Below are 14,845 nucleotides of genomic sequence, written 5' to 3'. Positions count from 1 at the left end.
GAAGTAGCTAATCTACTGTTAAACCAACTGTGACCAACTTTCAAGAGTTCCTGTTGTAAACACAATACCGATACTAGTTTGATGTTTCTATAATTGTAATCTAAGCAATTATGGTTAGGCCAACTAGACCAAGTCAACTAAGCAACGCATTCCGACTATGGCTGCTTCCAAATGCATCTTCACTCCACGAGTTTGGAAAACGACACTTTCAAGGTGTATTCACCGAGCCGCAAGTGTTCTGAACACAGCGAAGGGAACTTTGTCAAGGTGATTATTTGTCAGCGAACAAAACAACTTTTACATAAGGTTTCAATGTGTATTCTTTTAAGTGCACAACTCATTCAACAGAAGACGACCTACTCGGGTGGCTTTACTTGCTACAATGTATCCACTTGTAGCTCATTACGTAAACAGGGCCATGTTCGGTCGCCAAACGTTCTCGAACGTTGCAGATAGAAATGTCCGGAATAGAGCTGATGTGATTCCTTATTCGACATGTCAGACGCATGTTTGTTTTTACATAGAAATAGGCTATCTGAACGTCCCAAAACGTTGCGTCATCCTGAACGCGACCCAGTGCACTGTTGTGCTGACGTGTTACATTCACTTTGTACTGTAACTTGGGCCTTGCCAATAAATATTTATGTGTGGAGCTTTCTAGTTGGTGTCTTCGCTCACTTGGGTAAAGATCTCCAGTCTGTAAGAGCATTATTATAGGATTAATACGTGCACCATTGACCAATGGTCTAGTTTAGATATTCCGAAAAATAATGTTTTAAGCTATTTTTTTAGACATTTCCAAAATCATATTTTCATTGCAATTGCAAATGAATGAGCAGTTTCGGCACGTATTTCTTGCATATCGGAAAGAGGAGGATTTTAATAGGCTGCTTTAATTTCGTCACATGGTAGGGGTTTTCACCGACGTCAGAAGCCTTGCCTGGTAGGCTGGTACCAGTGCGTTGTGCGAACATTGGCGGTGCTTGCAGGGCACTTTCCCCCACACAGTTCTGCGGATATCTCGCCGTAACAATATCAGAAGAAATGTCGCGCCACTGACGGATTTTACAAGTCGCCCTTGACTTAATCTATACGTTTAAAGGTAGTATTTTATTGACTGCGTTGTTGTGACTGTGACGTAGGCTGCGAATGATCGATTGTCTCCGTTGTTCTGCTTAGTTCACCACATTCCTCCTTCTCTCTTTTTAGTTAAGGTTCTTTCTATTGACTCTCTGTTTTTATTATGGCGATACATCTTCTCGATATAGCAGCAATTCTTTCTAGTGATCCGTTTTGTTTCGTTCTTTGGTCGGATCAACAAAGAAACATGTGTTGTACTTCGCTGGTGGTTTATTATGGGTCCATTGAAGCCATTCAATAGGCCAATACGTGCAACAGAGCTCCACAGTAGGCAACGTGACATGTATAGAGTACCTACGTTGTAAGGGGACTCCGTAAATAGGACTAGTGGACAACTACACAGCATTTCTACTCTACATTTGTCACTATAGGGCCTAGGTGACAGCTATACAGTAGCCTCTTCAGTCTGTACTTACACCTTGAAAACAGAAGCTACTGTGAACAGGGTTGACACAGGAATGGGGTTGGGGTTATTTTACCTTTTATTTAACCAGGTGGGCCAGTTGAGGACAAGTTCTCATTTACAACTGCGACCTGGGCAAGATAAAGCATTGCAGTGCGACAAAAACCAACAACACAGAGTTACACATTGGATAAACAAACGTACAGTCAAAACACAATAGAAAAATCTGTGTACAGCGTGTTTAAATGTAGTACGTTTAGGGAGGCAAGGCAATAAATAGACCATAGTGGCGAAATAATTACAATTTAGCATTAACACTGGAGTGACGGATGTGCAGATGATGATGTGCAAGAAGAGATACTGGGGTGCAAAAGAGCAACAACAATAACAATATGAGGTAGTTGGGTGGGCTATTTACAGATGGGCTGTGTACAGGTACAGTGATCTGTCAGCTGCTCTGACAGCTGATGATTAAAGTTAGTGAGGGCGATATGAGTCTCCAGCTTCAGTGATTTTTGAAAGTCGTTCCAGTCATTGGCAGCAGAGAACTGGAAGGGAAGGCGGCCAAAGGAGGTGTTGGCTTTGGGGATGGCTGGTGAAATATACCTGCTGTAGCGCGTGCTACGGGTGGGTGTTGCTATGGTGACCAGTGAGATATACCTACTGGAGCACGTGCTACGGGTGGGTGTTGTTATGGTGACCAGTGAGCTGAGATAAGGTGGGGCTTGACCTAGCAGAGACTTGTAGATGACCTGGAGCCAGTAGGTTTGGCGAAAATGTAGCGAGGGCCAGCCAACGAGAGCATACAGGTCACAGTGGTGGGTAGTATATGGGGCTTTGGTGACAAAACGGATGGCACTGGGATAGATTACATCCAATTTGCTGAGTAGAGTGTTGGAGGCCATTTTGTAAATGACATTGTTCACCTGTACCGTTGTGTATTGAAGGCTTCATAGTTCCTGGTAGCAGTGGAGGGCCCATACAGTAGCTCAGAGAGATAGATTGGCAGGAGGCACATATACACTGATTAGACCAGACATTAGGAACCCCCCCCCCCCCACCTCTACAAGGTGTCGAAAGCGTTCCACAGGGATGCTGGCCCACGTTGACTCCAGTGTTTCCTACAAACATGTTAAGTTGGCTGGATGTCCTTTGGGTGGTGGACCATTCTTCAAAGACATGGCAAAACTGTTGAGCGTGAAAAACCCAGCAGCTTTGCAGTTCTTGACACAAACTGGTGCACCTACTGCCATACCCCGTTCAAAGGAACTTAAATATTTTGTATTGCCCATTCACCCTCCAAATGGCACACACACACAATCCATGTCTCAATTATCTCCTCCCCTTCATCTACACTGATTGAAGTGGATTTAACAAGGGACATCAATAAGGGGTCATAACTTTCACCTGGATTATCCAGACTTGTATTGTGTATGTGTCAGTTAGCATTTGGCAGGCCAGTAACTTCCTCTTCATTTGACTGAGCTGCAGCCTTTCCACCCGTCCAGAGATAAGACACAGCTGAAACAATGGACTCAGGCAGTTGTATGTTAAAGGTACGGTCCACTGTGAGCTAGTCTTCACGGACACTGTGTCTTTTATTCAAAGTAGGAACCAGTAAAAAGTCATGTTGTTGACCAGGTTATACTGTAGGTGACCGTGAAAGTCATGTTGTTGACCAGGTTATACTGTAGGTGACTGTGAAAGTCATGTTGTTGACCAGGTTATACTGTAGGTGACTGTGAAAGTCATGTTGTTGACCAGGTTATACTGTAGGGGACTGTGAAAGTCATGTTGTTGACCAGATTATACTGTAGGTGACTGTGAAAGTCATGTTGTTGACCAGGTTATACTGTAGGTGACTGTGAAAGTCATGTTGCTGACCAGGTTATACTGTAGGTGACCTATACTGTAGGTGACTGTGAAAGTCATGTTGTTGACCAGGTTATACTGTAGGTGACCTATACTGTAGGTGACTGTGAAAGTCATGTTGTTGACCAGGTTATACTGTAGGTGACTGTGAAAGTCATGTTGTTGACCAGGTTATACTGTAGGTGACCGTGAAAGTCATGTTGCTGACCAGGTTATACTGTAGGTGACCGTGAAAGTCATGTTGCTGACCAGGTTATACTGTAGGTGACCTATACTGTAGGTGACTGTGAAAGTCATGTTGTTGACCAGGTTATACTGTAGGTGACCGTGAAAGTCATGTTGTTGACCAGGTTATACTGTAGGTGACTGTGAAAGTCATGTTGTTGACCAGGTTATACTGTAGGTGACCGTGAAAGTCATGTTGCTGACCAGGTTATACTGTAGGTGACCGTGAAAGTCATGTTGCTGACCAGGTTATACTGTAGGTGACCTATACTGTAGGTGACCGTGAAAGTCATGTTGTTGACCAGGTTATACTGTAGGTGACCGTGAAAGTCATGTTGTTGACCAGGTTATACTGTAGGTGACTGTGAAAGTCATGTTGTTGACCAGGTTATACTGTAGGTGACTGTGAAAGTCATGTTGTTGACCAGGTTATACTGTAGGTGACCGTGAAAGTCATGTTGTTGACCAGGTTATGCTGTAGGTGACTGTGAAAGTCATGTTGTTGACCAGGTTATACTGTAGGGGACCGTGAAAGTCATGTTGTTGACCAGGTTATACTGTAGGTGACTGTGAAAGTCATATTGTTGACCAGGTTAAACTGTAGGTGACCGTGAAAGTCATGTTGTTGACCAGGTTATACTGTAGGGGACCGTGAAAGTCATGTTGTTGACCAGGTTATACTGTAAGTGACTGTGAAAGTCATGTTGTTGACCAGGTTATACTGTAGGTGACCGTGAAAGTCATGTTGTTGACCAGGTTATACTGTAGGTGACCGTGAAAGTCATGTTGTTGACCAGGTTATACTGTAGGTGACTGTGAAAGTCATGTTGTTGACCAGGTTATACTGTAGGTGACCGTGAAAGTAATGTTGTTGACCAGGTTATACTGTAGGTGACTGTGAAAGTCATGTTGTTGACCAGGTTATACTGTAGGTGACCGTGAAAGTCATGTTGTTGACCAGGTTATACTGTAGGGGACCGTGAAAGTCATGTTGTTGACCAGGTTATACTGTAGGTGACTGTGAAAGTCATGTTGTTGACCAGGTTATACTGTAGGTGACCGTGAAAGTCATGTTGTTGACCAGGTTATACTGTAGGTGACCGTGAAAGTCATGTTGTTGACCAGGTTATACTGTAGGTGACTGTGAAAGTCATGTTGTTGACCAGGTTATACTGTAGGTGACCTATACTGTAGGTGACTGTGAAAGTCATGTTGTTGACCAGGTTATACTGTAGGTGACCGTGAAAGTCATGTTGTTGACCAGGTTATACTGTAGGTGACTGTGAAAGTCATGTTGTTGACCAGGTTATACTGTAGGTGACCGTGAAAGTCATGTTGCTGACCAGGTTATACTGTAGGTGACCGTGAAAGTCATGTTGCTGACCAGGTTATACTGTAGGTGACCTATACTGTAGGTGACCATGAAAGTCATGTTGTTGACCAGGTTATACTGTAGGTGACCGTGAAAGTCATGTTGTTGACCAGGTTATACTGTAGGTGACTGTGAAAGTCATGTTGTTGACCAGGTTATACTGTAGGTGACCGTGAAAGTCATGTTGTTGACCAGGTTATACTGTAGGGGACCGTGAAAGTCATGTTGTTGACCAGGTTATACTGTAGGTGACTGTGAAAGTCATGTTGTTGACCAGGTTATACTGTAGGTGACCGTGAAAGTCATGTTGTTGACCAGGTTATACTGTAGGTGACCGTGAAAGTCATGTTGTTGACCAGGTTATACTGTAGGTGACTGTGAAAGTCATGTTGTTGACCAGGTTATACTGTAGGTGACCGTGAAAGTCATGTTGCTGACCAGGTTATACTGTAGGTGACCTATACTGTAGGTGACCGTGAAAGTCATGTTGTTGACCAGGTTATACTGTAGGTGACCGTGAAAGTCATGTTGTTGACCAGGTTATACTGTAGGTGACTGTGAAAGTCATGTTGTTGACCAGGTGATACTGTAGGTGACTGTGAAAGTCATGTTGTTGACCAGGTTATACTGTAAGTGACTGTGAAAGTCATGTTGTTGACCAGGTTATACTGTAGGTGACCGTGAAAGTCATGTTGTTGACCAGGTTATACTGTAGGTGACCGTGAAAGTCATGTTGTTGACCAGGTTATACTGTAGGTGACTGTGAAAGTCATGTTGTTGACCAGGTTATACTGTAGGTGACCGTGAAAGTCATGTTGCTGACCAGGTTATACTGTAGGTGACCTATACTGTAGGTGACCGTGAAAGTCATGTTGTTGACCAGGTTATACTGTAGGTGACCGTGAAAGTCATGTTGTTGACCAGGTTATACTGTAGGGGACTGTGAAAGTCATGTTGTTGACCAGGTTATACTGTAGGGGACCGTGAAAGTCATGTTGTTGACCAGGTTATACTGTAGGGGACCGTGAAAGTCATGTTGTTGACCAGGTTATACTGTAGGTGACTGTGAAAGTCATGTTGTTGACCAGGTTATACTGTAGGTGACTGTGAAAGTCATGTTGTTGACCAGGTTATACTGTAGGTGACTGTGAAAGTCATGTTGTTGACCAGGTTATACTGTAGGTGACTGTGAAAGTCATGTTGTTGACCAGGTTATACTGTAGGTGACCGTGAAAGTCATGTTGTTGACCAGGTTATACTGTAGGGGACTGTGAAAGTCATGTTGTTGACCAGGTTATACTGTAGGTGACTGAAAGTCATGTTGTTGACCAGGTTATACTGTAGGTGACTGTGAAAGTCATGTTGTTGACCAGGTTATACTGTAGGGGACCGTGAAAGTCATGTTGTTGACCAGGTTATACTGTAGGTGACTGTGAAAGTCATGTTGTTGACCAGGTTATACTGTAGGTGACTGAAAGTCATGTTGTTGACCAGGTTATACTGTAGGTGACTGAAAGTCATGTTGTTGACCAGGTTATACTGTAGGGGACCTATACTGTAGGTGACTGTGAAAGTCATGTTGTTGACCAGGTTATACTGTAGGTGACTGTGAAAGTCATGTTGTTGACCAGGTTATACTGTAGGTGACCGTGAAAGTCATGTTGCTGACATCTCGCAGACAGTCGGCATGGTGATGGCTGTTGAGGGAGCATGTTTTCACATCTGTGATTTCACAAGACCCTGTCGGCCGTCCAGGGACAAACCACAGAAACAGCCACTAACTGTACTGTGAGCAGGCTTTTCTTTCTGAATTAATATCGGTGTACCCCCCCGCCCCCCCACCATCCAGGGACAAACCACAGAAACAGCCACTAACTGTACTGTGAGCAGGCTCCCCCCCCACCAGCATATTTGTAAACTTTTATTTGTATTTCTTGTTTATTAACCTCCCTATAGACCCGGAGCCCAACACTGTCCCCCCATGGAGGAGAGCGGAGGAGAGGTGCATGAGAACCAGGTGTTGATGGAGGAGAGGGGTGTCTCTCCTGGAGATTCCCCAGGGACGGAGGAGGGTTCCCCAGCCGTGGTCCGGCCCCGTGACCCCCCCACCTCCACCCTGCAGGACGCAGGGCCTCGGTAGTGGTAGACCATGAACGTCTCTGTGGTTTTCACGTGCACTTTATTGCCATCCAGGTCCTGAAGTTGCAGCATCATATTTTAGTGTTTTTTTGTGTCTTATCTTTTATGATCATCTGTTTCTAACTGTATCGACTGTGTGTGTGTGTGTGTGTGTGCGCGCGCACTAAATTTCCCGTCTGGACACAATGGTCAGTTAAACCGTTTGATTGATCAACTCCTCCAGGAAGAGCAGCTCCTCCCGCTCCTCCAGGAAGAGCTTCCGTCTGGACTACCGGTTGGAGGAGGAGGTGACTGGGTCGAGCCGGGACAAACATGGCCGCTTCACAAACCCCTGGTCCACGTGGAAGTTCCCGTCCTGGTCCACCCTGCTGCGTTTCTTCCTGCTGGAGAAGGATCACAGTAATGTACCCAGCTCCAAAGAGGTGAGACACATTCTGACGTTGGACGGATATAATAGGTCTAATAGGTCTCTCTCTGACGGATATAATAGGTCTCTCTGACGTATCTAATAGGTCTCTCTCTGACGGATATAATAGGTCTCTCTGACGTATCTAATAGGTCTCTCTCTGACGGATATAATAGGTCTCTCTGACGTATCTAATAGGTCTCTCTCTGACGTATCTAATAGGTCTCTCTCACTCATTTGAGCTGCCATTTCTAGCACCTACAGCCGTTGTCAAAACGCTTTGTAAAACAAACCCAGCTCTGATGGAGACGACCAAACCACACCTGATGGGGCTCAATGCCAGTCTGTCCACTCTTTATTATAATGAACTTATTACACAAATACCTAAACCTGTACTCCAACTCCACAGGTTGGATAATAATCACTCTTTACTGTACACAGTTCACATCCAACAATTACCTCCTGTCCTGACTGAACTTGTTCTGTCTGTCCTGACTCCTGAGGTCTGTCATTACAGATCTCCGACTGAGCACGTCAGAGCTTGTCAACTGTGATTTGTAACGCTGCGCCTCATGTCCACAGTTAGGTTAGCTGTTTGTTCCAGAGGATGCCTCTCGCTCCATAAACACTGCACTGTGCTCTGGTAACAACCCCGGGGTATTTTTAGACGGCTGTAAATCAATCTCACCTCACGACTCAGACACTGGCTCTGTTTTCTAGACATGTAGTGGTCAGGAAGGAAAGGCCTGATTATTTAAAAGACTCAGACACTGGCTCTGTTTTCTAGACATGTAGTGGTCAGGAAGGAAAGGCCTGATTATTTAAAAGACTCAGACACGGGCTCTGTTTTCTAGACATGTAGTGGTCAGAAAGGAAAGGCCTGATTAGTTAAAAGACTCAGACACTGGCTCTGTTTTCTAGACATGTAGTGGTCAGGAAGGAAAGGCCTGATTATTTAAAAGACTCAGACACGGGCTCTGTTTTCTAGACATGTAGTGGTCAGGAAGGAAAGGCCTGATTATTTAAAAGACTCAGACACGGGCTCTGTTTTCTAGACATGTAGTGGTCAGGAAGGAAAGGCCTGATTATTTAAAAGACTCAGACACGGGCTCTGTTTTCTAGACATGTAGTGGTCAGGAAGGAAAGGCCTGATTTATTTAAAAGACTCAGACACGGGCTCTGTTTTCTAGACATGTAGTGGTCAGGAAGGAAAGGCCTGATTAGTTAAAAGACTCAGACACGGGCTCTGTTTTCTAGACATGTAGTGGTCAGGAAGGAAAGGCCTGATTAGTTAAAAGACTCAGACACTGGCTCTGTTTTCTAGACATGTAGTGGTCAGGAAGGAAAGGCCTGATTTAGTTAAAAGACTCAGACACTGGCTCTGTTTTCTAGACATGTAGTGGTCAGGAAGGAAAGGCCTGATTAGTTAAAAGACTCAGACACGGGCTCTGTTTTCTAGACATGTAGTGGTCAGGAAGGAAAGGCCTGATTTATTTAAAAGACTCAGACACGGGCTCTGTTTTCTAGACATGTAGTGGTAAGGAAGGAAAGGCCTAATTATTTAAAAGACTCAGACACGGGCTCTGTTTTCTAGACATGTAGTGGTCAGGAAGGAAAGGCCTAATTATTTAAAAGGAAAATGAAATGCAGACTCGACTCTATTTCCCATCATCTTTCTGATGAAGAGGAAAGATGTGTTAAAGTGTTTAATCATCTGTGTTTTGATTTATGCTGATATAATTTAATCAAATTAACCCCAAACAACTCATACAACCAGGGTCATATTCAAACAGGAAAAAGGAAAATTAGTTTTTTTAAATTGGTTATTTTGTTTGGTGACTTGAAAATGACTGAAGCAATAGTGAACATGTTGAAAAGACGAAGAGCTTTCGGTGATGAAGCCTTTATTATTACCCTCCTCTTCCTCATCCTCTGTCTCATTTGGTGAAAGAATCTGAATCAATTCATACCAACGCGCCATATTAAAGTCTGTGTTGTTCTGCTACTCAGGTCTTAGACAAAGAGCTCCCAGTAGTGGAGCCTTGGTTCCTCCGTGTCCCCGAGGCAGCCGACGGAGCCGTGGGGTCTGGTCTCAGGGTGACCTGGCTGGGCCACGCATCAGTCCTGGTAGAGATGGACGGCCTGGTCATCCTCACTGACCCCATCTTCAGCCAGAGGGCGTCTCCCTTCCAGTTCATGGGCCCCAAGAGGTACCGGGATCCCCCTTGTACGGTTGATCAACTCCCCCGGATCGACGCGGTTGTCATCAGCCACTCCCACTATGACCATCTGGACGCCGGCACCGTGACCCAGTTGAACGAGCGGTTCGGTGGGGATCTCCGATGGTTTGTGCCGTTGGGACTCATGGACTGGATGCAGAAGAGCGGGTGTGAGAATGTGATAGAGTTAGACTGGTGGGAGGAGAACTGTGTGCCAGGTCACGACGAGGTCACGTTTGTGTGTACACCGGCGCAGCACTGGTGCAAGCGCACCCCCACGGACGATAACCAGGTGCTGTGGGGGAGCTGGTCTGTCCTGGGGCCCTGCAACCGCTTCTTCTTTGCTGGAGACACCGGCTACTGCTCGTCCTTCCAGGAGATTGGGAGGCGCTTTGGTCCGTTCGACCTGGCGGCCATACCCATCGGCGCGTACCTGCCCAGGTATGAAACTAGTGTAGAGCTGTCCTGCCCAGGTATGAAACTAGTGTACAGCTGTCCTGCCCAGGTATGAAACTAGTGTAGAGCTGTCCTGCCCAGGTATGGAACTAGTGTACAGCTGTCCTGCCCAGGTATGAAACTAGTGTAGAGCTGTCCTGCCCAGGTATGAAACTAGTGTAGAGCTGTCCTGCCCAGGTATGAAACTAGTGTAGAGCTGTCCTGCCCAGGTATGAAACTAGTGTAGAGCTGTCCTGCCCAGGTATGAAACTAGTGTACAGCTGTCCTGCCCAGGTATGGAACTAGCGTAGAGCTGTCCTGCCCAGGTATGAAACTAGTGTACAGCTGTGATTGCTTTAGTACAAGGCTGCCCATACCCCCCCTCCCTGGAGATCCACTGGGAGTGCAGGTTTTGGTTCCAACCCTGCTCTAACACCTGCTTTATCTAGTCAGCTGTTCATCAGGACCTTGATGAACTGAATCAGGTTTAGAACAGGGTTGGAGTAAAAACCTGCACACTCAGTAGAATTCTAGAAGGACGGTTGGATCATGGATCATGTAGTATTAGATTTCCCTCAACTGTATATTCACTTAGAATGTATTAACGTCAACTGTATATTCACTTAGAATTTATTAAAGTCAACTGAAGTTCAGTAAGTTTATTAAGCCTTCATTAGGCCAAACCCACAAAACCCAAGTTTGTCGTCCCTCAGAGATGTAATGCGTGGACAGCATGTGGACCCGGAGGAGGCTGTGCAGATCCACAAAGACATCCAGGCCAGACACTCCCTGGCTATTCACTGGGGAACCTTCGCTTTAGCTTACGAGGTGAGCATTAACAGTTCTGAATGGGTGATCGACTGGATCTCTTTTTACAAGGCATATACTGTATGTACCTGCTGTAAAAAAAAGGGGTTTTGGTGTCACTCATCAGTTGTTCGCATCACTCCAAGTGTTGTTTTGTTTGCCTTAATACGAAGTCCTATCACATCAGAGATGAAAGGCCTATCCAATGGGATTCTCTGAATCTAATGATCAGGAAGAAGACATTTTGCTCTGCCTCCCAACTGAAACTGGAGACTGAAGGTCAGGAAAACTATGTGTAAACCTTCCCTTCTAAATCTGAGGTTGGGTGTAAACCTTCCCTTCTAAATCTGAGGTTGGGTGTAAACCTTCCCTTCTAAATCTGAGGTTGGGTGTAAACCTTCCCTTCTAAATCTGAGGTTGGGTGTAAACCTTCCCTTCTAAATCTGAGGTTGGGTGTAAACCTTCCCTTCTAAATCTGAGGTTGGGTGTAAACCTTCCCTTCTAAATCTGAGGTTGGGTGTAAACCTTCCCTTCTAAATCTGAGGTTAGGTTTTTAGCCTTCCCTTCTAAATCTGAGGTTGGGTCCATGGTAATAAATCAACCCCTGTCACAACACGTCAACCGTGGATCTGACCTGGATCTGACCTCTGCGTTTTTAGACTCGACTCAGTTTAGAGAGAAACACATATTTTCCATTGTGTCCTTTTGTGTGATGAGAACAAACACGCAGTCAGACACCCTTTCAACCATTCAGCCTAAAGACAAAGGTGGGATTGTTCAGCGTCCCACAATAGATGTGAAAACTCATATTAGGTAGCTTGCTGCTGCGTTCAGTTGAAATCGGCACGTGTTGGGAAACGCAGAGGAATGTGTTTTGCATTAGAAGAACCGTTGGTTATCTGTGACATCGTTCAACCTTTCCCCCTGATGCTTTGGCCTCGGCAGATGGCTTTGTTGGCAGAACCGTTGGTTATCTGTGACATTGTTCAACCTTTCCCCCTGATGCTTTGGCCTCAGCAGATGGCTTTGTTGGTAGAACCGTTGGTTATCTGTGACATCGTTCTGTGGTGTTGAAACTGGTAGTTTGGTTCCCGGCAGCAGTCGTCCTGTTGGCTTTGAAAGATAACCTTTAGTCGTTCTGACGTTTCTGCTTCGGGAGGCAGCTCAAAAAAGCCTCTCTAGCCTGAGATGTACTGTCCACTCCTAAACCCTGGAGTCTCTCGCTGTCAAGCAAGTCAAATACACTACCGGTCAAACGTTTTAGAACGCCTCCTCATTCAAGGGTTTTTCTTTATTTGTACTATTTTCTACATTGTAGAATAATAGTGAAGACATCAACACTATGAAATAACACATATGGAATCATGTAGTAAACAAATAAGTGTTAAACATATCAAAATATATGATATATTTGAGATTCTTTAAAGTAGCCACCCTTTGCCTTGTTGACAGCTATGCACACTCTTGGCATTCTCTCAACCAGCTTCACTTGGAATTATTTTCCAAGAGTCTTGAAGGAGTTCCCACATATGCTTAGCACTTGTTGGCTGCTTGTTGGCTGTCCAACTCATCCCAAACTACAACCTGTCTGGTTGAGGTCAGGGGATTGTGGAGGCCAGGTCATCTGATACAGCACTCCATCACTCTCCTTGGTTAAATAGCCCTTACACAGCCTGGAGGTGTGTTGGGTCATTGTCCTGTTGAAAAACAAATGATAGTCCCACTAAGCCCAAACCAGATAGGATGGCATATCACTGCAGAATGCTGTAGTAGCCATGCTGGTTAAGTGTGCCTTGAATTCTAAATAAATCACAGACAGTGTCACCGGCAAAGCACCCTCACACCATAACACCTCCTCCATGCTTCGCGTTGGGAAATACACATGTGGAGATCATCCGTTCACCCACACCGCTTCTCACAAAGACACGGAGGTTGGAACCAAAAATCTCCTATTTGGACTCCAGACCAAAGGACACATTTCCACAGGTCTAATGTCCATTGCTCATTCTTGTTATTGGTGTCCTTTAGTTGTGGTTTATTTGCAGCAATTCGACCACGAAGGCCTGATTCACACAGTCTCTTCTTAACAGTTGATGTTGAGATGTGTCTGTTACTTGAACTCTGTGATGCATTTATTTGGGCTGCGATTTCTGAGGCTGGTAACTCTATTGAACTTATCCTCTGCAGCAGAGGTAACTCTGGGTCTTCCTTTCCTGTGGTGGTCCTCATGAGAGCCAGTTTCATAATAGCGCTTGATGGTTTTTGTGACTACACTTGAAGAAACTTTAAAAGTTCTTGAAAAAAAAAAAAAATTTCCACAAATTAACTTTTAAGAAGGCACACCTGTTAATTGAAATGCATTCCAGGTGATTACCTCATGAAGCTGGTTGAGAGAATGCCAAGAGTGTGTAAAGCTGTCATCAAGACAAAGGGTGGCTATTTGAATAATCTCAAGTATAACATGTTTTTATTTAACACTTTGTTGGTTACTACATGATTCCATATGTGTTATTTCAGTGTTGATGTCTTCACTATTATTCTTAAATGTAAAAATAATGAAAAACCCTTGACTGAGTAGCTGTTCTAAAACATTTGACCAGTAGTGTAGATAATATATGTCTGTCTCTCTCTCTCAGTTTTACTTAGAGCCTCCAGTGAGACTCAGGGAGGCCATGGAGAAGAATGGGTTGAATGTGGAGCACTTCTTTGTCCTGAACCATGGAGAATCCAGAGTGCTGAACACAGACCAGGAAGTCTTTGAATGATTGGACCAAAATGGTGCCTAAGCCCCTCCCACAAGCTGTAGAAGACTAAAACAACACTGTGGCGTAAAGCATACAGCTGAATCAATGGTATAAGCTCTCATCGTCAACAGTCTAGTTGATGGCATACTAGAGAGCTGAATGATGGCGACTATGAAATGAACACCCTGTCCATTTATCCAATCGTTGTTTTTCTATGCCAAATGTCTGACGCCAGAACTGTCAAGAAGAAACCTTTCTGAAAATGTTTTGCAGATGATGTGTTGTCGTATAGCTGCAGTGTCACCAGTCGTGTCAACGTGATGAACGTGTGTATTTTACACACTGGACACACCACACGTCATTCTGCTCCGACTCACACATTGTTTCTGTGCACAACTACAATGTGTATGGCTTCATCGTCTAGCACATTCACCAATCACATTTTGTAGCGTTATGTAACCAAATCTTCTGGAGTTATCGAATGCTGAACAGTTCATGTGTAATATACTGTAAGTACTTGGACGGTGCAATAATGTTTTAGTAGGTCTGGAAACACGCTGTTGTATGTGGGGGTTTTCACCCTCCTCCGTGTTACAGCTGTCATTAAAACTCTGCTCTCTGAAGGACACAGACTTGTCTTGTGAGAGGGGGGGACACTCTTCGGTCATTAGGTAGGGCCAGAGTCATTCCTCAACTTCAGTACTTGGTTCTGCAATACTGACCACTTTTAGATTGGAGTTATATGTTTGTGTTTAACGTTAAAGGTCTGAATTCAATCCATATCGCGTAGGATCTGTATTGTAGCTTCATTTAAAAGGGAGTTTATGATTGAGGTGACATATGCAGTGTTTAACCATGAAGGCCGTCTCCTGAGAACACAGGAACGGTGTCTTTAATTCTCTATTGGGCCGGATCTTCCCAGATGGGTTGATAAACCTTGTCCACCACAGGTTATGTGTTCAATACTTGTCTTTTGTACAACTCTCAACGTCAAACATACAAAGAGGTGTGTTTTGAAGTGTGAATAGCCTGTGGCTCAAGGATTTTCCTGAGTCACAGGATTGTTGTGCTGATAGTTGACAG

The 14,845-nt window shown here is 44.6% G+C and overlaps 1 protein-coding gene across 2 annotated transcripts; it reads left to right on the top strand.

The window, feature by feature from the left end:
* The first annotated feature begins 34 nt into the window (after positions 1–34).
* Positions 35–14,390, top strand: LOC110512490 (N-acyl-phosphatidylethanolamine-hydrolyzing phospholipase D-like). Of its 2 annotated transcripts, none has more exons than XM_036944970.1 (6): positions 35–267; positions 6,969–7,148; positions 7,375–7,573; positions 9,568–10,217; positions 10,925–11,039; positions 13,655–14,390. In XM_036944970.1, the coding sequence occupies exons 1-6, from the start codon at positions 158–160 to the stop codon at positions 13,781–13,783; spliced, it is 1,383 nt and encodes a 460-aa protein (XP_036800865.1). In that variant the 5' UTR covers positions 35–157; the 3' UTR covers positions 13,784–14,390. The 2 variants fall into 2 exon arrangements, with proteins under 2 accessions (XP_036800865.1, XP_036800866.1); XM_036944971.1 differs by lacking the exon at positions 35–267 and adding an exon at positions 943–1,102.
* The last annotated feature ends 455 nt before the right edge of the window (positions 14,391–14,845 follow it).

The sequence above is a fragment of the Oncorhynchus mykiss genome, chromosome 15, assembly GCF_013265735.2.
Source record: "Oncorhynchus mykiss isolate Arlee chromosome 15, USDA_OmykA_1.1, whole genome shotgun sequence".
Lineage (NCBI taxonomy): Eukaryota > Metazoa > Chordata > Actinopteri > Salmoniformes > Salmonidae > Oncorhynchus > Oncorhynchus mykiss.
This window is presented reverse-complemented; position numbering and strand designations above follow the sequence as displayed.